Below are 25,810 nucleotides of genomic sequence, written 5' to 3'. Positions count from 1 at the left end.
TGGCTTTGATCCCTATTCAGGTAAAGCTGTAGAATAGGGTACTGTTATACAGGATGGAGCAAAAGTAGTTTTATAGTTGTGAATATGCAAAAACAGAGTTTATTGTTGTATTATTATTTATTAATTGTTGTATTTTCTGTACAAACAACTGTAAGCCTACTTTTGCCCCCAACCTGTAGTACATGGGACTCTGAATCAGCTTCCCTGGACTGGCTGTGCAGCAGCGTGGTATTCAGGGCTTGTGTGGCTCACTGTGGACCCAACTCAAGCAAGAGTGTGCACTTAACTCTCTGGTCAGGTGAGGCCACCAGTTTTGCTCTGCAGACAGGGAAAGCCACGAGCTATGCTTCTGTTCAAGTGTTACCATCTGCAGGGGTGTTGGATGGGCTCTGTAGCTTCCTGTATGCCCTGCTCAGGTTCCCTGGTTGGGCAGGAACCCCCATAAGAGTACAGCCAGATTTTTCAGCAGAGACTTCCAGGCAGAAACTAGTAAGATGATATATTCAAAGTATTACAACAGGAAAACAAAATAGCCAACCAAAAATACTCTACCTGGCTGTAAGCTTGTCCCTCAGAATTAAAGGAGAAAGATTTTCCCAAACAAAAGCTGAAGTAGCTCATCACTAGTAGGCCAGCTTTACAGAAATGTTAAAAGGTTATTTTTCAAGTTAAAACAAAAGGGCACTAATTAGTAACAGGACATCATAAAGAACTAAAAATAAGCATAATAATAAGTTATTAATGGATGCACAATATAAAAAAGATGCAAATTGTGACATCAGAAACGTGGGTGGAAGGAACTTTTCTATGCATCTGAAGATAAGTCATCAGTTTAAAAATACACTTGTAAATACAAGATGTTTTATGTAAGCCTCACAGTAACCAGGAAAAAAGAGCCTATAGTAGATAGACAAAACAAAAAGACAAAGGTGTGACAGTATACCACTACAGAATTCATCAAGTTACAAAGGAAGAAAGCAAGAGAGTAATAAAGGAACAAGGGAAAATAAACACAAAATCATTACCAAATAGCAATAAGTTCATACCTACTGATATTTCTTTAAATATAGATGGACTAAATTCACCAATCAACAACAAAGAGTGGCTGAATAGATTTAAAAAAAAAACAAAAAACAAAACCAAGATCCAGCCCTGACCAGTGTGGCTCAGTTGGTTGGCTGTCCCGCAAAGCAAAACATCACTGGTTCGATTCCCAGTCAAGACACATGCCTAGGTTATGGGTTCATGAGAGGTAATCAATTGATGTATCACCCACACATTGATGTTTCCCTCCTTCTGTATCTTCCTCCTTTCCCTTCTCTCTAAAAATAAATAAAACCTTTAAAAAATAACAAAGAACAAGATCCAACTACATGCTATCTACAAGGAACTCACTTCAGCTTTAACACATAGGGAGAAAGGGAAGGAATGGAAAAAGATATTCCATGCAAATAAAAAAATGAAAGAAATCAGAGGTAGCTATACTTATATCAGAAAAAATACACTTTACACTAAGACTGTATCAAGAGACAAAGAATGTCATCATATAATTATAAGGGGCTCAGCTCATCAAGAGGATATAACATTAATACATATTTATGCACCAACACAGGGACACCTAAATATATAAAGTAAATATTTAATAGAGCTGAAGGGAGAAATAGACAGCAATGCAACAGAAGTAGAGGACTTCAATATTCCACTTTCAAAAAATAATAGATAATTGCAACAGAAAATCAATAAGGAAACATTAGATTTAAACTACATGTTGGATCATATGATCGAAGATACACAGAGAGAACATTCCATCCAAAATCAGCAAAATACATATTCTCAAATGCACTGGAATATTTTCCAGGATAGATCATATATTAGGTCGCAAAAAGTCTCAATGAATTAAAAAAGACTGAAATCATAGTAAGTATCTTTTCCAACTACAGTGGCATGAATGCAGAAATCAATTACGTGAAGAACACTGGAAAATTCACAAATACACAGAGATCAACAACATGCTCCTCAACAACCAATGGGTCGTGGAAGAAACTGGAAGAGAAATCAGAAGTTATCCTGACACAAACCAAAATGAAAACACGACATGTTAAAACTTACTGGGATGCAACAAAGGCAGTTCTAAGAGGGAAGTTCACAGTGATAAACACACACACTAAGAAAAAAAAGAAAGATCTCAAAGAACAAACTAAGCCCAAAGTTAGTAGAAGGAAGGACAAAAATATCAGAGTAGAAAATAAAGACTAAAAACATAATAGAAAAGATAATGAAACTAAGCAGATTTTTAAAAAGGAGACATGAAACAGACAAACCTTTAGCTAGTCTTATGAAGAAAAAAATGAGGACTCAAAAAGTGAAATTATGAATGAAAGAGGAGACATTACAACTGATACCAGACACATACAAATGGTTATAAAAGACTACTATGATCAGTTATATGCCAACAAATTGAGCAAGTTAGGTAAAATGTGTAAGTTCCTAGGCACATACCAAGACTGAATCATGAGAGAACAGAAAGTGTGTACTGGTGAATTACTATTAAGAAGACTGAATCAGCAATCAAAAACCTCTCATCACTTATTGTTTGTTGATTTATTGATGATAATCATTCTGGCACGTGTGAGGTGATATCTAACTGTGGTTTTAATTTGCATTTCTCTGATGATTAGTGACATTGAGCATCTTTTGATATGTCTAATGGCCATCTGTATGTCCTCTTTGGAGAAGTGTCTATTCAGGTCCTTTGCCCATTTTTTGAATTGGAATTTTTGGTGATGAGTTATATAAGTTCTTTATAAATTTTGGATATTAACCCCTAATCAGATATATTGGCAAATATGTTCTCCCATTTAGTGGGTTGTCTTTTCGTTTTATTAATGGTTTCCTTTGCTGTGCAAAAACTCTTTAGTTTGATGTAGTCCCATTTGTTTATTTTTCCTTTTGCCTTGCCCAAGGTGATATATCAGAAAAATATTACTAAGAGCAATGTCTGAGATTTTACTGCCTATGCTGGCAAGGATGTGGAAAAATGGGAACGCTTCTCACTGTTGGTGGGAATGCAGACTGGTGCAGCCACTGTGGAAAGCAGTATGGAATATCCTCAAAAAACTAAAAATGGAAATGCCTTATGATCCAGCAATTCCACTTTTGGGAGTTTATCTGAAGAAAGCTGAAACACTCATTTGAAAGAATATATGCCCCCTCTATGTTCATTGCAGTGTTATTTACAATAGTCAAGATGTGGCAACAGCCCAAGTGTCCATCAGTAGATGAGAGGATAAAACAGCTCTAGCACATTTACAAATGGAATACTATTTGGCAGTTAAAAAAAAAAGAAGAAAATTTTACCCTAGGCAATAGCATGATGGACCTGGAGAACATTATGCTAGGTGAAATAAGCCAGTCAGAGAAAGACAAATACCATATAATTTTACTCATATATGGGACCTAATGAACAAACTGAACTAACACACAAAACAGAGGCAGACTCATAGGCAGCAGGCTGACATAGAACAAAAAATCTGAGAAAATGTATGAAACCACAAAAGACCCCAGATAGCTAAAGCAATCTTGAGAAAGAACAAAGATTGAGGCATTATAATCCCTTTTGCAAATATACCACAAAGCTACAGTAATCACACTGGTCTTGGCTATGATTTCTTTAGGTTTGACACCAAAAGCAAGGACAACAATAGCAGAAACAACTGTGACTACATCATACTATGAAGCTATTGCTCATCAAAGAAAATCACCAATGAAATAAAAAAGAAATCTATGAATTGGGAGAAAACACTGGCAAACCACATATCCAATAAAGGCATTAATATCCAAAAGACACAAGAAACTCACAGAACTCCATAGAAGAAACAAAAATAACTTAGCTAGCTCTGACCGGTATGGTTCAGTTGGTTTAGTATTGTCCCTCAAAACAAAAGGTCACTGGTTCAATTCCTGGTCAGGGCACATGCCTAGGTTGTGGGTTCTGTCCCAGGTTGGGGCATATACACAAGGCAGTTGATTCATGTTTCTCTCTCACACTGATGTTTCTCTACCTTTCTTTCACCCTCCCATCCCCTTGCTCTAAAATAAATAATACCTCAAAAATGGGCAGAGGACCAAAGTAGAACATTTTTCAAAGAGTATATACAAATGGCTCACAGATACATAAAAATTGCTCAACATCACTAATTATTGAGAAAATGCATTCAAAATCACAATACAATATCACCTCATACCTGTTTAGAATGGCTATTATTGAAAACATGAATACACACTTCTCCAGGATATACAGAGGACCCACAGACATATGAAAAAATGCTCAACATCACTATCCAACAGAGAGATGCAAATTAAAACCATAATGAGATATCACCTCACACCTGTTAGAATGTCTACCATTAATAAATCAACAAGGGACTTCCGGCCAAGATGGAGGCATAGGTGGATGCACCCTACCTCCACGCACAACCAAGATTAGAACAAAAACAATTTAGAGTCAGTATAACACCCAGAACTGACAGAGAATTTATCTGAATGGAAGCTGGACAGCCAAGAAGTTGAAGTAGACCTGTTCATCCAGACCGGTAGGAGGGGCGGAGACGAGCAGCCAGGCGAGGGTCGCGGTGAGCGAACAGGGAGAATTGGGCACATAAGACAACCAGGAGCGCATAAGGCATCTGGGGCACGCAAGATCACAGTGGGTGGACCCTGAGTACGCAAGCAGCAGCTGGCAGACCCAGTGAGGAGGCGATTGTGGAGTAGGGCAGAGCGTGAAACCCAGGATCTGAGAGAAGGGTCTGAGGTCCCAGGAGAATGGAGCTATTGCCATTGTTCCCTCCCGCCCCTGTCCCCACCCCCACATACAACATCACAGTCTAGTGACTGGGGTGCCCAGCCCTGGTGAACACCTAAGGCTCCGCCCCTCACCATAACAGGAGCAACCAAACCAAAAAAAAAAAAAAAAAAAAAAAAAAGAGAGAGAGAGAGAGAGAGAGAGAGAGAGAGAGATGTCTCAAAAAGAAGAATAGATCAATGCCCCAGGACTCATCATTTTAAGTGACCGAGAGATAGCCAATCTATCAGATGCACAGTTCAAAACACTGGTCATCAGGAAGCTCACAGAATTGGTTGATTTTGGCCACAAATTAGATGAAAAATGCAGGTTACCATAAAACAGATGAAGGAAAAGGCATGGAGAACCAATAGTGATGGGAAGGAAACTGGGACTCAAAACAATAGAGTGGGCCAGAAGGAACAAAGAAACAACCAAACAGGAAAGAATGGAGAAATAAGAATTCAAAAAAAATGAGGAGAAGCTTAGGAACCTCCAGGACATCTTTAAATGTTCCAACATCCAAATTATAGGGGTACCAGAAGGGGAAGAGGAAAAGCAACAGATTGAACACGTATTTGAACAAATAATAAAGGAGAACTTCCCCATTCTGGCAAAGGAAATAGACTTCCAGGAAATCCAGGAAGCTCAGAGAGTCCCATAGAAGTTGGACCCAAGGAGGAACACACCAAGGCACATCATAATTACATTAGCCAAGGTAAAAATGAAGGAGAGAATCCTAGAAGCAGCAAGAGATAAGGGGATAGTAACCTACAAAGGAGTTCCCATCAGACTGTCAGCTGATTTCTCAAAAGAGACCTTCCAGGCAAGAAGGGGCTGGAAAGAAGTATTCCAGGTCATGAAAGACAAGGACCTATATCCCAGATTACTCTATCCAGCAAAGCTTTCATTTAGAATGGAAAGGCAGATAAAGTACTTCTCAGACAAGGTCAAGTTAAAGGAGTTCATCATCACCAAGCCCTTATTTTATGAAATGTTAAAGGGATTTATCTAATAAAAGAAGATAAAAAAACTATGTATAGTAAAAGGACAGCAAACTCACAATTATTAACAACCACACCTAAAGCAAAACCAAAAGAAACTAAGCAAACAACTAGAACAGGAACAGAACCACAGAAATGGAGATCACACGGAGGGTTAGCAACAGGGGAGTGGGAGGAGGAGAGAGTGGGAAAAGGTACAGAGAATAAGTAGCATAGATTGTAGGTTGAAAATAGATAGGGGGAGGGTAAGAATAGTATGGGAAATGTAGAAGCTAAAGAACTTATAAGTACGACACATGGACATGACTAAAGGGGGGGATGTGGGTGGGAGAGGGTGTATAGGGTGGAGGGGAGTGAAGGGGGAAATGGGACAACTGTAATAGCATAATCAATAAAATATATTAAAAAATAAATAAATCAACAAATTCTGACAAGGACATGGAGAAAGTGAACTCTAGTGCACTTTTGATGAAAATGCAGACTGGTGTAGCTGCTGTGGCAAACACTATGGAATTTCCTCAAAATTAAAAATGGACTGCCTTATGATTCTGCTGCTGGGAATATATCCTAAGAATCCTGAGTCACCAATTCATAGCAGCGCTATTTACAATAGCTAAGTGTTAGAGACAGCCCATCAGTAAATGAGTGGATTAAAAAACTGTGGTACATTCACACAATGAAATACTACACAGCAGAAAGAAAGAAGTCCTACCATTTGTGACAGCATGGATGGAACTGGAGACTATTATGCTAAGTGAAATAAGCTAGTTGGTGAAAGATAAATACCATTATGATCTCACTTATAACTGCAATTTAATGAACAAAATAAACTAACAAGAAAAATAGAACCAGAGACATGGAAACACGGAAGAGACTGATAGCTGTAGGAGGGGAGGAGGGCGGCGGGGGGGATGGTGGAAGGAATGGGAAGGGGCTAATGAAAAACATGCATGAATGACGCATGGACGTGGACAAAGGAGAGGGGATTGACTGTGGGCTAGAGGGGTGGGCTGGGTGGAGGAAGGCAAAAGGGAAAAAATGGGGACTGCTGTAATAGAATAGACAATAAAAAAATTTTCAGAGAGAAAAAAAGAAGTATTGCCTGAATTGAAATGAAAGGAAAAAAAGGCACATTACCTTATGGAGAGTAAAGCAGTTGTTTGAGTCAAAAAAACCCCACCAGAAATAACAAATGCTGTTGAGGATGTGGAGAAAAGAAAACCTGTATATACTTTTGGTGGGAATGTAAACTGGTACAATCACCATGGATAACGGTATGCAGGTTCCTCAAGAAATTAACAATAGAACTACCATATGATTGAGCAATGCTACTTCTGAGTATACAAAGGAAACAAAATAATTATCTCGAAAAGTTATCTGTCATTTCCATGTTCGTTGCAGCATTATTTACAATAGCCAAAGAATGGAAATAACCTAAGTGTTCATTGATGAATAAGTAGGTACAGAAAAGGTGGTGTGTGTGTGTGTGTGTGTGTGTGTGTGTGTGTGTACAGCCTATTCAGAAAGTATCCAGCCATGTAATATGAAAAATAAAAACATTCATTGAAGAAGATACAAAATACAAGAAACATACCTAGGGCAATGATACCTCAGTCCCCTTCAAAGTAGGCACCTTGGAACCTCATATAGTTCTCCTAGTCACCACCAGCTGCCCTGCCATATTTTCCTGAATCTCATTGATGGTCTGAAATCTCTTCCCTTTCAAAGGTGATTTTAGTTTTGGGAAAAGCCAGAAGTTGCAAGGCACCAAATCTGGGCTGTAGGGGGGCTGAGTCACCTGGGTGATTTGATGTTTTGCCAAAAAAACCCTGCATGGGATAGGATGCACAAGTGGACATGCTGTTGTGATGAAGCTGCCAGTCACCAGTTGCCCACAGCTGTGGCCTTCTGAATCATCCAAATAGTTTCCATGGAGGAATGTTCAAGCTTAGTGCAAAATCTGATGCAGATTTTTGCTCTACTTGCTCATTTTGAATGCAATGGAAGGCTCACTCAATGAGGTGTCTACCACCTTCAGTAACTAGTATGGTGAAGTTGTCATTGTTCATGTGTGGGAATCTAGTCCACTCTCCTTGGCTGCCAGGTTATATTGATGTCGCACAAACCATTCTCATCACATTAACAATGGCTGGGCTTTTTCCAGACAGACCTCATATATCTTCAGATTATACTATAAAATCTGGAATTTATATACAACCTTACATTATTTGCAAACTACCTATAAAGTATTTCAGAAGTAAAGTAGTGATTTTAAATAATAATGCAATATAGTAGGCACCTCTATTGTATTACCGAAATAACAGAATTGTTCATAAAACAGCATCTAAAATCTCAACAAAACCTGAATTACTATGATACAATTTTAGAGAAGTGAAACATCTATGTAGAGTAGGACTTTGCTAATAGAAACCATTGCATTGCCAGCATGATTGAAAAGTGTCTGTTTTAAATATCCTAAATGGCTTTGATTAACTATAACAAAAGCCTGATACTGCCCTGATACTGCTGTTGTAGGTAAAGATCAGAAATTTTCCTGTGTTCAACTGTTTGCAAATTTTCAATAGCAAAGTATAAATCTAGAAACATTAAAACATTTTCATATTATCCTATTAATTTTAGTGACCCAATACTCTAATAAAGGTTGAAGTTTGTGGTCATATATCTCATTTAATATTCACCTGTTTTAAGTAATAATAAATAAGCCCACCTCATGTACACTGTAAAGATGGTAGATGTGGGTACAGCTTTGGTGTGGCAAACTACGGCTACAGCACCAGTCGGCCGGCCAAAAGGCCCGGACTTGCAAGCACATCTTCATGTCATGAGCACGTGGCCCCGAAAGGAAAGAAGCAGGAACCAACTCTTCCTTCTTCACCAGAGACTTGCTTTTTTCGGAACTTCTTTTCCTCTCTCGAGACTACTTGATAACCATTTCAACAGACTTTCCTCATTTATCAGATGTTTATCAGGGTGGTTTTTTTAAACCAGATGATAAAACAGTCAAATAGAGTTAGTGCTTTAGATAAAATACTGAAGTACTAAACACTTTGTGGTCTCCCAAATCTCACGACATTTCCCTCGGAGCGGTGTTGTTCTCATCCTATTGACTAAACTAATTTGTGCAATTACGTACAGATTTCTTAAATTTGCATTGTAGTTTCAATTAAATCTATATTTGCTATCCAAACCAAATGGGCAATTGCCATGCACTATTAAACCATCACTGTACTGCCAGAGTTAATGTAATTTCCGTGTAAGACAAACACAACTCATCTCCTTTATTTATAACCTTGTATTCCATCTGATTAGTCCATTCTTCATAATAATTCAGATCCGTTACTGCCTGGAGTCATAGGATAAATGAAAGACCTTTTCAAGGTACCTTGACATTCCAAGTCCATAATTCTGTTTTGTTACTTAGTCATAAATCCTGCCCACTTCTCAATGCATCTCAATATTGGCACTTTGGCTGCTGGCTGCACACTTAAATCTCCTGAGGGGTTTAAATACCACTGATATTTGAGACCCATCTCCTGAGATCCCAGTTTAACTGGAGTGGGGCATGACAAGGGCACTGGGATTCACTCAAGGTCATAACTGTGAAAGGGCAGAAACTAACAGAATGGTTTTGCTTCGAAAAAAAATAAACCCAAAACCCTTAGCTCTTCTCTTCCCTCATGAGAAATAATTGTTTTTGGTCAAAGTGAGTTGAGGACTGTAGAATTTTCCAAAATGAGATTTAAAATTCTGTTTTATAATTGCCTTATTTGGTAGTTGCTCTATTTTAGGAAGCCCAACTCCTAGAAATTCTAGATTAAGATTATGAATGTTGATGGTTATCTCTTAGGCAATTTTTTATCTCTTTATTAATATCACCAAACTAAATGCTCACTTGATTGATGTGAAATTGAGTAGCTTACATTTTACTTTCCTCAAGGAATAAGTGATACAAACTGCAATTTCCCTGGAAGCTGCTTGTTTTGTTATTTTGAAAAACATTTTAAACATGAATATACCTATAATCATATTCTAAAGACAAAGTAAACATTCCTTCTATAACAAGAATTTTTTGAGTAAAATAAAATTTATAAGATTTATGTACATTTTAAATAATGGTTTATGAACAATGGAGGGCTTTTGGTCAAATACGAGTGATGTTGGAAAATTATCCAGTCTTTTATATCAGGGAAAGCAAACTGCTTATAATTTGTTCCTTTTTGCACCTGTCATAACAGGTGTTGTAAGTGTTTTTAGTTGGAAGTGACCCAGGCTTTATGGAGATATGGAGTTTTCAATCATTTATGTCTGAATGTTTAGGAACATTTCATTCAGAAACTGCTGAGACTACAGACTGCATCTCTTCAATCCATCTACAAATAATACATTTTAAATTCACTTTATTTAATGAGCACTTCCCTGTTACTTTTTCTCTTGTATAAATGTTGGGGTTATTACAGTGCCCTGTGATTAAATTATGTATATCCTTCCTTCATTTCCCTTCTAGTCTTTCTTAATCAAAGGTTTAAAAAAATCCAGTGTCCAGTAGCAGAGTAATCTTATCACAGACTTGAGTAAAACTTCTTATTTGGTGTGTGTGTATGTGTGTGTACACACACATACACACACACACACATTTTAACATTTTAATTTTGTGTCATATGTTCTGCAGGGTAGTTAGGGAAAGTATTACTATTTGGACAATATTAAAACTGTGAGCTCAGGGGTAGGCCAGGGGCAGGTCAGCTGCAGCCACCCTGTCCCACCATAAGGATTTGTTTCTAATGCTGACTTAAGAGGTCCTGTGCTCAGCAGGTGGGCTTTAACTGTATGTGTATATGTATGCATTTATCTTACAAATGCAAGTGTTTTTCATGGACTGGAAAGATCAATATTGTCAAAATGTCCAAACTACCAAAACAAATCTACAGATTTAATGCAACCCCTATCAAAATAGCAATGGCATATTTTATAGCACTAGGAACGAATATTCCAAAACTTTATATGAAACCACAAAAAATCCTGAATTGCCAAAGCTATCTTGAGAAAGAATGAAGTTGGAGGTACCACACTCCCTGATTTCAAACTCTATTATAAAGCTATAGTAATCAAAACAGCATGTTACTGGCAGAAAAACAAATGCACAGATCAATGAACAGATTAGGGAGCCCCCAAATAAACTGACCCTTATATAGACAATTAGTTAATTAATCTATGACATGGGAGGAAAGAATGTACAAGGGAGAAATGACAGTCTGTTCAATAAATGCTGTTGGAAAATTAGATCCATGCAACAAAATGAATCTGAATCACTTTCTTATACCATATACAGAAATAAACAAAAAATGGATAAAAGATGTGAATGTAAAACCTGAAACCATAAAACTCCTAAAAGAAACATAGGCTGTAAACTCTTTGACATTGCTCTTAGTAATATATTTTTTTTGGATATGTCTCCTTGGGCAAGGGAACCAAAAGCAAAAATAAATGAATGACACTACATCAAACTAAAAAGCATTTGCAGAGTGAAGCAAACTGAAAACAAAATGAAAAGACAACCTACTGATTGGGAGAAGTTACTTGCAAATGACATATTCAATAAGGGGCTAATTATCCAAAATGTATAAAGAACTCATACATCACTACATCAGAAAAACAAACAATCCAATTAAAAATGAGCAGAGGTCCTGAATAGACATTTCTTGAAAGAGGAAACAGTGAGGTCCACCAGACACATGAAAAGATGTTCAACGTCACTAATTGTCAGGAAATGCCAGTCAAACCGACAATGAGATATCACCTTGCACCGGCAAGACGGGCTGTTATCAAAGTCAGTGACCAAGTGTTGGTGAGAATGCGGAGAAATGAAAACCCCCATGCACCGCTGGTGGGGCTCTAAGTCAGTGCAGCCACCAGGGGAAACAGTACGGACGTTCCTCAAAAAATTAAAAATACAATTACCATACGGCCAGCCTAGCAATTCCACTTCTGGGCGCTTGTCTGAAGAAAATGAAAACAGTAATTTGAAAAGATATATACCCCTATATTCTTTGCAGCATTATTCACAAAAGCCATTTTTAGAAGTAACCTAAGCGTCTATTGATAAATGATTGGATAAGGAAGATGTGGTATAAATATATAATGGAATATTATTCAACATTAAAAAGAATGAAATCTTGCCATTTGCAACATGAGTAGACCTAGATGGTATTAAGTGAATTAAGTCAGATGGAGAAAGACAAATGCTTTATGATTTCACTTTTATGTGGAATCTAACAACAAAATGAGTGACAAAACAAAACATAAACCGATTCACAGATACAGAAAGCAAACCGACAGCTGCCATAAAAGAGAAGGGTGAGGAGGGGATGGGGGGAAAGGTCAAGGAGAGTAAGGGATGAAAAATTCCAGCTGTAAAACCAGTAAGCCCCGGGGGCATAATGTACAGCACAGGCAATTCGGTCGATAATAACTTGGTACAGTGACTAGACTTACTGTGGTGATCCCACTGCAAAGCACATAAATGTAGAATCACTATGACATACACCTGAAACTAGTATTCTATATGTCAACTACACTTTAATAAAAATATTTTTATTAGTATTTTCTACCAACACCCAACTTTATATGAAATTTAAAAGCAACCTCTACATATAAGAAACAAAGAAAGGGATGCATTTGGTTTGCGTGAGTGTGTGTACCTGTGAGTCAGAGTATGTGAGAAAGGGGGAGGGGGAAGGTGAGAGAGAGGAGGAGAGTAAGAGAATAAAGCTGTTAGTAATTTTTAAAATAACAGTTATGAAATGGTGATAGTTGAACAAAATATATAATTTGTATAATTCATTTGGATCATGAACTTAATATAGAAATGAAAAATGTTAATGTTTTAATTTGCATCCATTGCTCAACTGAACTATTTAGCTTTAGACAACAGCCATGGATTCAGTGACCCAGCACCAGAATAACATCTGAGAAGACATGGAAACGGCCTAGCCTCTTCAGAATCTCTGAAGTAGGCAACCAGGACCTAGCCAGAAACCGCGGTCCAAAACAGTTGAAGGAAAGTGGATTATTTTGTGAGTGGAATAAAGATTTGCAGAGAGTGTCAAATGTGTCCATATATCCAAAGAATAGTCATGTGGAGGAAGATTAAAACAGACTTGAACCAATAAAAGGAAACTCTGAGAAGACAGATATTCGGCATAAAAATTTGTCTGATGGAGCTGTTAAAATGGACAAGCTCCCGTCATTTGCATTTTACATTTTGGTGAAATTGCACATATCTCTTGTTTCTAAAGCAGTTTATGACAATGTAGGGCCTGTTACTGGGTTGGCTTCTGAAATAAATTTTAAACTCATAAGTAAAACCTATAGCAGAAACAGGGCCTGATTCTGCCACTGGAAAATAAATAGAAAGGAAAAGATACTTTGAAACTCACAGGCCCTTTCAAAAAATTATCTGTGAACAAAATTGTCCCAGTTTCAGAGGAGATGTAAAGGTAATGCCCTTTCTGCTAAATGCAGCACACCAAGTCTAGGGCATATTTTAAAACCTCTTTGACTTACCTTGAACTTTTGGGGAAGGCATATTTCTGGGTTATATTCAAACTCCTGCTGTTTGTGCATGTACTGTTTTGTCTTCTTTTCCATGTGGATATTCCTTCATTTATACTGAGGATGTTTAAACTTGCAGAATCAAGCTAAAACCTTCAGAAAAACTAATGAATAAATAAAACAACTCTCCAGTCTTTTATAAGAAATGCATGGATTTGTCATAAACATATCTCAGATATGGCATTTCAGCTGTATGATTTTGTAAGCCAGAAAAACAAGGGCATGGAATATTAAATAACTTTTTTTTTGGCTTGAGCATATTTATGAAAAAACTTAACAATGTGGAACTTTTTTTGGCAAAAAGATATTAGTAAAATATATTAGCTTGTATGCTTTTTACATATTGTTTTAATATTATAGGTATTCTTATTTACTTATGCAATTTTTTTTAGGGAACCAGCTAACGTGGCTGGAAATACGTTACCTCAGTGCTGACAACTGAGATGCAATGTCTGGAAACAGCAGGTACTTCAGGGGAGAGAACTAAGACTGCTTAACAGAGCCATCAGCGTGGCCAGCACCTGATAAGAGATGTAAAGTGCTAGCTCACTTTTTTTTTTATATAGAATATTTCCATTCCTTTTCACATTACCCATTTATGTATAAGTACATAAGTGTGTATTTTTTAGAAGAAAAAAGAAAATGTGTCTGCTTACTCAACAATATCTGTAAGACACTACTTGGAAGGGGGAAAAGGAATGGGTCTATTCTAGGGTAAATGTGAGCTGTCTCAACGGCTGAAGGAATTCCAAAAGAGTCTATAGGAGCTTCATTGGCTAGAAAATCCAAAACTATGTTAAAATGTTTTGTTTTTGTGGAAAGAACACTAATTTTGTGGAGCAAAAGGCATCTATGGGATGTCTATTTTTCCCTATACGATCCCCCCCAACCACCTGACTTCCTTCCAGCCATCTTAAAAAACAAAGCTGAAAATAAGCTTTTCTTAGGGAAACAATTAATATGGAATGAATTATGTTGAGTAAATGTGATTTCACTATGGAAATCATGGTCCGAGTATTCAAATATGTTCCTAATTTTGTACCATTTTATTTTTAATCAAGATGATTCAATCAATGTCTAATTACATGAGGTTAATTTGTTATGAAAAATAATTAGAAATGAAGAATAAAAAATACTACATGTAATGTATAAGATTACCGAGGGGAAAAATATATAGCTTTAGATAATAATTTTTTAAAAGTAAAAGGAAAAAACAATGACCTTGAAAGCCACCTTAATATGGTATAAAAAGGACAGAATTGAGACAGAATAGCAGCAAGGATTTAACAAAGAGCAGAAATTAATGAAACCGAAGACAAAGATATAGAGTTAATTTTAAAAACTGGCTATTTAAAGATAATAAAATTGATCAATATCTAGCAAGAGCAGGGACAAAAAAGAGCAAGAACAAATAATATTAAGAATACAAAGAGAATATAACTATAGATAAAGGAGACATTAAAAGAGATAAAATTTTAAAACAAAAAAATGAATAAATTTCTAGCAAAAAGATAAATTACATAAACTGACTCGAGATGTTAACAAAATAGACTGTGAAAAAGAAAACAGACACAATCTTACTAATAAATACAGATGTAAAAATCTCAAAACAAACTACTAGCGAAGCAAATCTAGCAGTTACAAAAATGATCAAGTTAAGTTTATCCCAGAAATACAACACTGTAACACTAGGAAAATGATTATAATCTATTAATGTAATTCAGTCCATTAACAGATTGATAATGGAAAGCCACTGTGATCATGTCAAGGAATGCTGAAAATGTTTCACAAAATTAAAAATTCATTGAAGAAAAACTATTAGCAAATTGGGAACAAATGGGGCTTGCTTAAAATCTGTTACAGGGTATCTACCAAACATAGAGTAACAGTTCTACTGAGTGATATAATATTAAAAGCCGTCCTTTTAAAATCAGAGATGCTGCTATCACTGTTCCAATTGAAAATCAGAGAGAAGTCTGTGACAGGGCTCGCCTCTTTGCACAACCACATCAAAACTACAATTAAATTATACAACAACCAACACTCAGAACCATTAGAAATCAAGTTCAATGGAAAGCTAACAACTATGGAATTAAAGAGACCACATCAATCCAGATTGGTAGGAGGGCTGCAGATATAGAACCAGCAGGTCCCACACCCACCTGTGGTGGATAAAAATTTGGGAGGGATACTGCAGAGGTGAGTAGTCGCAGCCCCACACTGAGCCCCTCAACTCAGAGTTCCAGTACCAGTAAGGAAAAGTCCCCACAACTTTTGACTGCAAAAACCACTGGGGACTGAGTTGGTGGAAGAAATTGCTGGAGCCCCAAGTGACTCCTCTTAAAGAACCCACACTAAGACTTACTCAGACTCACTCCCTCTGACCTCCAACACCAGGGTAGCAGCTTAAAAGGCACCAGTGGCATACAGGGAGAAACTGGAGTGTCTGGCATCAAGGCGAGCAGAGGCCATTGTCCCTTTTCTCAACTTTTGCCCTACAAAGCCACAGAGCTGGCAAGCTGCTGCCGTATCTGAGACTATCAACCTGGCTAACACTGTCTGACCTGCCTTGGAGATTCCCTGAGACTCCACCCCACCGAAATTACAGGTCCATTCAAGCTACTTTTCCAAATGAATGGCTCCTGCTTCACAACTTCCTAAATCCTCTCAAACAAGAAACAGCTGGTCTCAGTGAGCCCCAGGCCCAGCACTAGCAGCAGCTAGCATAGATTCACAGCTTGGCTTTGCCTGAGAATCTCCAAGCCCAGTGTGGAGTAGCAGTCTTCTTGGATTGCTTTATAGCTCAGGGTGCCCCAGGCTAAACACAGATGGGGGCTCATCTTAACCTGCACCACCCAGGAAACCCTGGGGCCAGTGCACCCAGTGGATAGCTACAGGCAACATTGGAGCATCACCACCTTGTCCCTGTGCAGCTGATCCTCCACAGAGAATGGAGGTTGGTGGTAAGTGGTCACAGCCAACCCTTGTAGCTGACTGGCCTGGGTAAATCCCCCCCATTGACCTGCCAACAGCAACAAAGGCTCAACTATAAGAGGAGGGTATACTCAGCCCACATGAAGGGTCCACCTCAAGTACATAGCTTGGGTGGCAGAGGAGGCAGTGCCACTGGACCCTATAGGACACCTACTACATTAGGCCACACAGCCAAGACAAGGAGTCAAAGCAGCTCAACCCAATACATAGAAAAAAAAAAAAAAAAACACAGGAAAGCTGCCAAATGAGGAGACAAAGAAACATGGCCTAAATGAAAGAACAGATCAAAACTCCAGAAAAAGAGCTGAACTAAATGGAGATAAGCAATCTATCTGATGCAGAGTTCAAAACACTGGTTATGAGGATGCTCAAGGAACTTAGTGAGGACCTCAGCAGCATAAAAAAGATCCAGTCAGAAACAAAGGATACACTAAATTGAAATAAAGAACCATTCACTGGGAAACAACAGTAGGGTGGATGAAGCTGAGAATCAAATCAATGATTTGGAACATAAGGAAGCAAAAACCAACCAATCAGAACAGCAAAAAGAAAAAAAGAATCCAAAAAAAATGAGGATAGGATAAACAGCCTGTGAAACAATTTCAAGAGGTCCAACATTCTTCTCATAGGGGTGCCAGAAGAAGAGAAAGAAGAGGAAATTGGAAATCTATTTGCAAAATAATGAAAGAAAATTTCCCTAATTTGGTGAAGTAAATAGACATGCAAGTCCAGGAAACACAGAGAGTCCCAAACAAGATGGATGCAAAGAGGCCCACTCCAAGACACATCATAATTAAGATGCCAAAGGTTAAAGATAAAAAATCTTAAAAGCAGCAGGAGAAAAGAAGTTAGTTACCTACAGAGGAGTTCCCATAAAACTATCTGCTGATTTCTCAAAAGAAACTTTGCAGGCTAGAAGGGATTGGCAAGAAACATTCAAAGTTATGAAAAGCAGGAACCTACAGCCAAAATTGCTCTACTCAGCAAAGATATCATTTAGAATGGAAGGGCAGATAAAGAGCTTCCTAGAGAAGAAAAACTAAAGGAGTTCATCATCACCAAACCATTATTTTATGAAATGTTAAAGGGACCTAGTTAAGAAAAAGATGAAAACTATGAACAATAAAATGGCAAAAATACATATGTATCAACAATTGAATCTAAAATACCAACTAAGCAAAGGAGAACACAGACAGACTCATGGATACAGAGAGCATTTTGATGGTTGCCAGATGGGAGAGGAGTATGGAGGAATTGTGAAGAGGTGAGGGTATTAAGAAGTACAAATAGGTAGTTACAGAATAGCCATAGGGATGTAAAGTACAGTATAGGAAATGGAGTAGCCAATGAACTTATATGCATGACCCATGCACATGAACACTGGTGGAGGGGGTGTCACCTGAGGTAGTGGGGGGTACTGGGTGGAGTGAGGCAAAGTGGGGGAAATCAGGACAACTGTAATAGCATAATCAATAAAATGTAATAAAAAAACAAAGAGAAGTCCTAGTTCAAAAAATATAGCAAGAAAAGGAAATGTATATGTATCAGACTGAAAGGTATAAAGCTGTCTTTGTTTACAGATAAGATAGATGGTTGTCTTTGTTGAAAGTACCCTAAACTCTATAAATAGACATCACTAATAATCAGGGAATGCAAATCAAAACCACAATGACATACCAGCTCACAATAGTCAGAATGGCTTATGAAAAAATCAACAAATAACATGAGTCAGTGAGGATGTGAAGAAATGGGATCCCTTGTGCACTGCTGGTGACCTACAGACTGTTGTGGCTCCTATGGGAAACAGCATGGAGAGTCCTCAAAACTCTAAAAATAGATATTTGATATGACCCAGCAATTCCACATCTACATATTTATCAAAAGAAAATGAGACACTAATTTGAAAAGACAAATACCATATGATTTCACTCATATGTGGAATCTAATGAGTCAACTGAACTAACAAGCAAAATAGAGACACACTCATAGATGGAGAGCAGATAACAGCTATTCAGCGGGGAGGTTAGCGGTTGGAGGGATTGAGCAAAAAGGAAAAAGGATTAAATGGATGTGGACAACAGTGTGGTGATTGTGGGGGAAGAGGGAATAAGGTGACTAAATGGTAATGGAAAAAATACAATAAAAATAAAGTAATTAAAAAAAGAAAAATATATACCCTCCCATGTTCATTGCAATATTGTTTACAACAGCCATGATATGGAAGCAACCTAGGTTCCATTGACAGGTGAATGGATAAGGAAGATAAAAGTTTGTGTGTGTATATTTTATATATACACACACACACACACAACACTGTATTATATATATGTATATGTATGTACATATACATATTGTGTGTATATTTTATATATATATAACACTGTATTATATATGTATGTATATGTATATATATATATATGGGTTTGTATATATGTGTATATCCATATCCATATATATTATACACACACAATGGAATATTATGTAGGAATAAAAGAGAATGAAATCTTGCCATCTGCAACAACATTGATGGATTCTGAAGGTATTAGGCTAAGTAAAATAAGTCAGGCAGAGAAAGACAAACACTATATGGCTTCACTTATAAGTGGAATCTAAATAACAAACAAAACAAAACAAAAACAAAAACAGACTATTAGAAACACAGACCAAAAGGATGGTTACCAGAATGAAGGGGGTGGGGGTGGGTGAAAGGGTAAAGGGAATACAATCAATAATGACATAAGTTTGCACGGTGACCCATGATTATTAGAATTAGTGCAATGATCAAATTGCAAGGTATAAAAATGTCAAATTACTATATTGTATACCTGAAACTAATATAACTGATATAACATTGTATACCAACTATACTTAAATGAAATTTTTTAAAAAAAGATCATTTAGTATGGTTGTCAAAGAACAGGTTAATATCACAATTACATTTCTATACAACAATTACACAAGTATTACAAAAAACTAGCATTGTTGTAAAACAAATATTCAGAAAACTGGTCTATTATTTTAAGACTGACAGACATGACCCTGGCCTGATGTCTCAGTTGGTTGGAGTGTCATTCCGTACATCAAAAGGTTATGGGTACAATTTCCGGTCAGGGCCCATACCTAGGTTGTGGGTTTGAACACCTGTTGGATCACACATACAGGAGGCAACAGATCGATGTTCCTCTGACACTGATGTTTCTCTCCCTTCTCTCTCTAAACTCAATAAACATGCCCTCAGGTGAAGGTTAAAAAAAAAACAGACAGACATGAGCCCTCTGCAGCACAACGCAAGTGGTTGGGTATGGATACAGGGCGAAATGAAAATGGTAAAAACTGTAAAGCTAACATAAGGAAATCTAAAGGAAATCTTTGAGACCTGAGAATGGGGAAAACTTCTTGAACAAAACTTCAAAGTTAAGGATTTCTTTCAATGAAAAACACCACAGGCAAATTTAATATACAGATTTTAAACTGGGATAAAAAATCTGTAATGTCTAAAGCTGACAAGGGATTAATATATAGATATACAAGAAATTCTGGACAATTGATAATGGCAGAACCCCCTCTCCCCAGAAAAATGAGGAAAGCAGTTACAAAAGAGGCATCCAAAATGCTAACATGCATTTGAAGAATTCTGAAACTAGTAGAGATAAATTCCAAAGACTTTTAAGTCTATTTGAAAAATACACAGGAAAATATCTCTATGACCCTGGGAGGGTAAAGAATTTCTTAAGGCAGATAATGCTCACCAGAAAGATGATGGAGCAAACGCAGGACTGTAATTCATTAAGAGGTACTATAAAGTGACAAGACCACAGCAACCATTCATATAATTAACAGAAAAAGGGGTCACCAAAAACATTTTTAAAACTCTGAAAAATCAACAAGAAAAATACAATCAGTAGAAAAATGGACAAAATTAATAAATGAATGTCACAGTTGAAGAAACTCAATCGCCTGGCACATGTATAAAGCTATGCTCAATTCCCATTAGTAATTAGAGAAATTGAAATAAAAACCCTGATATTACTTTATACCTTCCAGCCTGGCACAATCTAAAGCTGCAAATATCAAATTTGTAGATAAAGCTGAGGATAAATCAATACAGTCATTTAGGGAAATGGCCTGGTTTAGGTAATCAAGTCAAGATGTACTTTTCTTCTGAACCAGCAGTTCTCTAATGTAATTCACTCTAGAGGAACTCATGCTCCAGGAGCCATGAAAAATGTTTATAATAGTATTTTTTATAATAACAAAACCCTGGACAACTCAATTGCTCGTCACCAGGAGAGTGGATAGACTGGGCCGCAGCCCCGTGATGGACAACAGTGCAGCGGAGAAGGGGAGTGAATGTGGCCGTACGCTCTGAGGCTGATGGACCCAGGACACGTGATGCCGGGGACAAAGTGCACGGAGAAGAGTGTATATGTTGTCACCACTGCAAATGTTCAAAAATGACCCAAATTAAATAATGTATATGTATATAAAGAAATAATAAATACAAAATTCAGGGAACAGAAAGCAAACAAAAGTACAGGAGGTACTCCAGTAATGCCGGTAATTGTGAATGTGGACTGATACAGCCACTATGGAAAACAGTTAGCGGTTCCTCAGAAAGTTAAAAATAGTTACCTTATGACCCAGCAACCCCTCTCCTGGGTATCTACCCAAAACACTTGAAAACATGTCTTCGCAAAGATTTATGCACCCCTATGTTCACTGCGTGCGGCATTGCATTATTCACAGTAGCTAAGCGATGGAGACAAGCAAAGTGTCCTTCAGTAGAGAACTGGATAAAGAACATGTGGTACAAATATACAATGGAATACTACTCAGCCATAAGAAAAGATGAAGTACTGCCATTTGAGACAACATGGATGGGCCTTGAGAATATTATGCTAAATGAAATAAGTCAGAAAAAGCTAGGAACTATCATGATTTCACTCGTATGTGGAATATAAAACTGAAACTCTCAGACACAGACAGCAGTGTGGTGATTGCCAGAGGAAAGGGGTGGGAGGAGTGGGGGCGGAGGGTCCTAATATGTGGTGATGGAAGATGGTCGGACTGTAGGTGGTGGCACACAGTGCAATATACCAACCCAGCATTGTAGAAGTGTACCCTTAAAACCTATATGATCCTATTAACCAGTGTCACCCCAATACATTTAATAAAGGTAAAATAAAACACATTTTGGAAAAAGTAGAATTCAGGAAAAATATCCTGTTTGTGACAATTACAGAGCTTTTCCCTGGGCGGCCTCATGGGAGAAAGGTGCCCACACCTGTCTTGGTGTCCAGCCCATGACTTTCATCTGCGAAGGAGCTGCACTCGAGATCTCAGGCCCCCGGCCAGTGACACTCGTTCACACAGTGACATTCCCAGTTCTAGCACTTGCATCCCTACCTCGGTCCGTATCAGAGGCCTTGGGCAGAGGGCTTCTTCAGGCACCTTTGCTGAGACCTTTCTGAAACCCTGAAGACTCTTCTTCTGACTCTGAATCAGTGCATACTTTTCCACTCCTAATTTGCCCCCTCCACACACACAAAAAAAACCTCTCACAAACCTCAGGGCCCATAAAACTGCCAGTGTTTTTTGGTCAGAACGCCCTCGGCAGTGAGATGACCGTCACCTCCTGCTGATCCAGTGTGTAGTTCCTTGGGGAAAAACAGAACGCGGTGGGAGGAGCTGGCATGTCCTTCCGTTTTAGATTCTTGCTTATACATTGCACCAAGTGATTAAAGGCTTAACTCTTTCAGTTTTGGCTGAGCCTAACAGCTCAGCTCTTGCTGAGCTCAGCTGAGCTCCTGACAGTAACATATTATATTTCTCAGGTTGTGTAATAAAGCTACTTTGAACCTCCTCCTTAAAAACTTATAAAAAGTTAAGTTCTGTGGAATTCCTATGTAGAGGACAAATACGATGAAATCTCAAAGAAGCAAATGTTTAAATCATAGCTTCAGTACTGCAGAATGCAAAAAGATGAAGGGAATTACAGGGTTATCAGAAAGGTGCTTTATTCTTTTAAAAATTGGGTGTATCATTAGAAGGTAGCATACAATGGAATCTTTTAAAATACAGAACTCATATTACAATTTTTTTCTTCTTTGGTATGAAATCCCTTAAGACAGACTGATTTTCTTGTATTTGATTTCATATTATATTTCAGGTCATGTGTGAAACATTTTAAATATTTTTTATATTAAAGCTGTGTATAATGAGTTTCTACAGTTACTAACCATTTTAAAAATACTATGTACTTATATAATGTCCTTAAACCACTTTCTTCTTCATTCAAACCACTGTATAAAGTAATATTTGTCCTTAAACAACTTTCTTCAAACCTTGGTGAGTTTGTAAATCAATTATTATTTTTTTTTTACCTCAATCATGCAGGCTCTGTTTCTTTCTCCTTTCGGCCGATGTCCTCCTGTGCTGGTACTTCTATCCATCTCCCCATACAGAAGTCCCTCCTGCTCCCTGAGGACCACAATTTCCCACATCTCTTATCTAAACCTTTCCAACCAGACCCCATAAAATCACAAGGGGCAAATACTAAAGATGCACAGTAGTTCATGCTTTGACATACCATGGTTTTCTAAAAGATGAAATTATATTTTATGTCAATATTGTACAGTAACAAATTCTCAAAGGTGAAAGAGGTATTAGAGGTTGTCTTGCCCTTATTTTGATAATTCCTTATATCTATATAGTGTAATTAGTCATAATTTAAAATGTACTTCCACATTTGCTGACTTGATTCTTACAACAACTCTGTTAATTAGGTGGGGCAGATATAATTATTCTCATTTTACAGATCAGAAGAAAGAAACAAAAGGAGAGATTAAAAAATGAAACTAGACCAGCAGCTTATACCATATACAAAAATAAACTAAAAAGTGGTAAAAGACTTAAATATAAGTTTAAAACCATAAAAATCCTAGAAGAAAAGACAGGGAATAAAATCTCAGATATACGATGTAGAAATGTTTTTGCCAATATATCTCCTAAGGCACCAGAAACAAAGCAGAAAATAAACAAATGAGACTACATCAAATTAAAAAGCTTCTGTACAGCTAAAGAAGCCATCAGCAAGAAAAATAGGGAACCCACTGCATGGGAGAACATTTTTGGCAATGATACATCTGACAAGGATTTAATCTCCAAAATATACAAAGAACTAATACAAGTCAACACCAGGAAGACAAACAACCTGACTAAGAAATGGGCAAAAGACCTGAATAGACACCTCTCCGAAGAGGATATACAGAGTTCCTGCACATGAGAAAATGCTCAACATCATTAATTATTAGAGAGGTGCAAATTAAAACCTCAATGAACTATCACCTTATACCTGTCAGAATGGCTATCACCAATAAATCAACAGACAACAAGTGTTGGTAAGGTTGTGGAGAAAGTGGAATCCCAGTGTGCTGTTGGGAATGCAGACTGTGCAGCCACTGTGGAAAAGAGTATGGAGTATCCTTTAAAAATTAAAAATGGAACTGCCTTTTGACCCAGTGATTCCACTCCTGGGATTATACCACAAGGATCCTGAGACACCAATACAAAAGAAAATATATATGCACCCCTATGTTTATAGCAGCACTATTTACAATAGCCAAGATTTGGAAACAGTGTAAGTGCCCATCAACAGATGAGTGGCCAAAAAAGCTGTGGTACATTCACACAATGGAATTCTATACAGCAGTAAAAAAGAAGAAACTCTTACATTTTTCAACAGCATGGATGAGCCTGGAGAAAATTGTGCTAAGTGACTTAAGCTAGTCAGTGAAAGGAAAATAACACATGATCTCACTTATATGTGGAATCTAATGAACACAATAAGCCTAGTAACAGAAGATTGGATACATAAAACAGACTGACAGTTGCTGAAAAGGGGAGGGGTGGGGTGAAAGATGGAGAAGGGATTAACCAAAGAACATTTATGTACAACCCAAGGGCACGGACAAGTGTGGAGATTGGCTTAGGGTGCAGAGAGGGTGGGGCTGGGTGGAAGTGGGAAAAGGGAGAGAAAGCGGGAACAACTGTAACAGCATAAACAATAAAAATAAAACTGAAAAAAGAAAACAGAAGAAGGAAGAGGTTTTGATGACATCCCTGGGGTCAAATGCTAGTTAGACCTGCCTGAACACAGAAAGTGGTATTCTCAGTGCACTGGATGTGTCTGAGACACTCTCTAAGCCAAGGCTCAGCCACTTTCTTCTTGTCCTAATCCTGTGGGATGACTGTAAAATATTAAAGCTAAATAGACAGCTTATGACAATCAACTATTCGGAACCTTTATAAAGAATATCAGTGCTTTTGTCAAATGTAGCATTCCACAAGCCTGCTACTTTTGAGATGAATTCCATTATCCACACATTAAACATTAATGATAGCAAGGCAAAGTAAATGTTACTCTTCCTGCATAGTCTCTGTTTTCTTCACATGCACATCTGTAGCTTTCAGCAACATCCTTACTAAAAACTGATCAACTCACAAAAATATTTCTACTAATATTTCTAAGGCAGGAAGGAAACAGCTTTAAAAAGAGAGCTTGGACAAAGTTGGCAGACTTTTTTTTTCTTTTTTTGCAAGGGGAGGGGTTAGTTTCCTTACCTCCAAAAAGACGGAACGCTTTTTTTCTGCAGCTTGGTAGAGGCCATTTTGCAGAGCTGGATTTCTGAAAGCTTTGTTTTATTTTCAAATATTCTTTAGTGAAGAATGTTTTTGTGGCATTGTTCAATTCTAGAGTAAAGAAAAAGAAAATAGCATTTTTAATACAATAATTCTACTCAATCCATTTTACTCAAATGGTAAGAACATGAAGAAGTAACTGTTGTATTATTTTGGTAACATATTCAGATTTCTTTAAGGTGGCGAAGACAAAAGTAGAGTCAATTTTCTTTTTAAGTCAAGCAAACATAATTATCCCCCATTCACATCTGAGGCACCTTTGATGTGCCTACACGTAGAACAACTAGTGTGTAGCTCCTATATCAGATATATGTCAGATGTGGAGGACACAGCGATGAATCGCAAGACACGGTTCCTGCCCTCAAGAAGACTGCCGATGTGAGGGAAGGACCGAGGGCCGGAGGTGGGGGTGGATGGGGCAGGGGAAAGTGGTGGTGGGAAAATGGAGACAACTGTATTCCAATATTAATAAAAATGATAGAAAACCAAGGCTGCAGATAAAAGATGGAAATAACAGGTACACAGAAAAGGGGAATAATGTGTTAGGGGTGTAGCAATAGAATAGCTACAGTCCAATATGTGAGGCTTAGGAGTGATAGCAGAAAGGAAAAACCCTTCCAGAACTTTTCACTTTATAATC

General features: G+C 37.6%; 1 protein-coding gene across 3 annotated transcripts in view; it reads right to left on the bottom strand.

Moving 5' to 3' along the window:
* RNF180 (ring finger protein 180) overlaps positions 1 to 25,810 on the bottom strand; it is a 127,889-nt gene that overhangs the window by 10,882 nt on the left and 91,197 nt on the right. For 2 of the 3 annotated variants that reach the window (XM_028523891.2, XM_036020326.1), the window contains one exon: positions 25,093 to 25,221. In XM_028523891.2, coding sequence (XP_028379692.1) covers positions 25,093 to 25,221 — 129 coding nt within the window. Of the gene's footprint in view, positions 1 to 22,022; positions 22,169 to 23,931; positions 23,940 to 25,091; positions 25,222 to 25,810 lie in introns of those variants that run through there. The other variant, XM_036020327.1, reaches the window with a different exon arrangement.

The sequence above is a fragment of the Phyllostomus discolor genome, chromosome 3 (assembly GCF_004126475.2).
Source record: "Phyllostomus discolor isolate MPI-MPIP mPhyDis1 chromosome 3, mPhyDis1.pri.v3, whole genome shotgun sequence".
NCBI lineage: Eukaryota > Metazoa > Chordata > Mammalia > Chiroptera > Phyllostomidae > Phyllostomus > Phyllostomus discolor.
The sequence above is the reverse complement of the archived record's forward strand: the minus strand, read 5'-3'. Positions and strand labels throughout refer to the sequence as shown.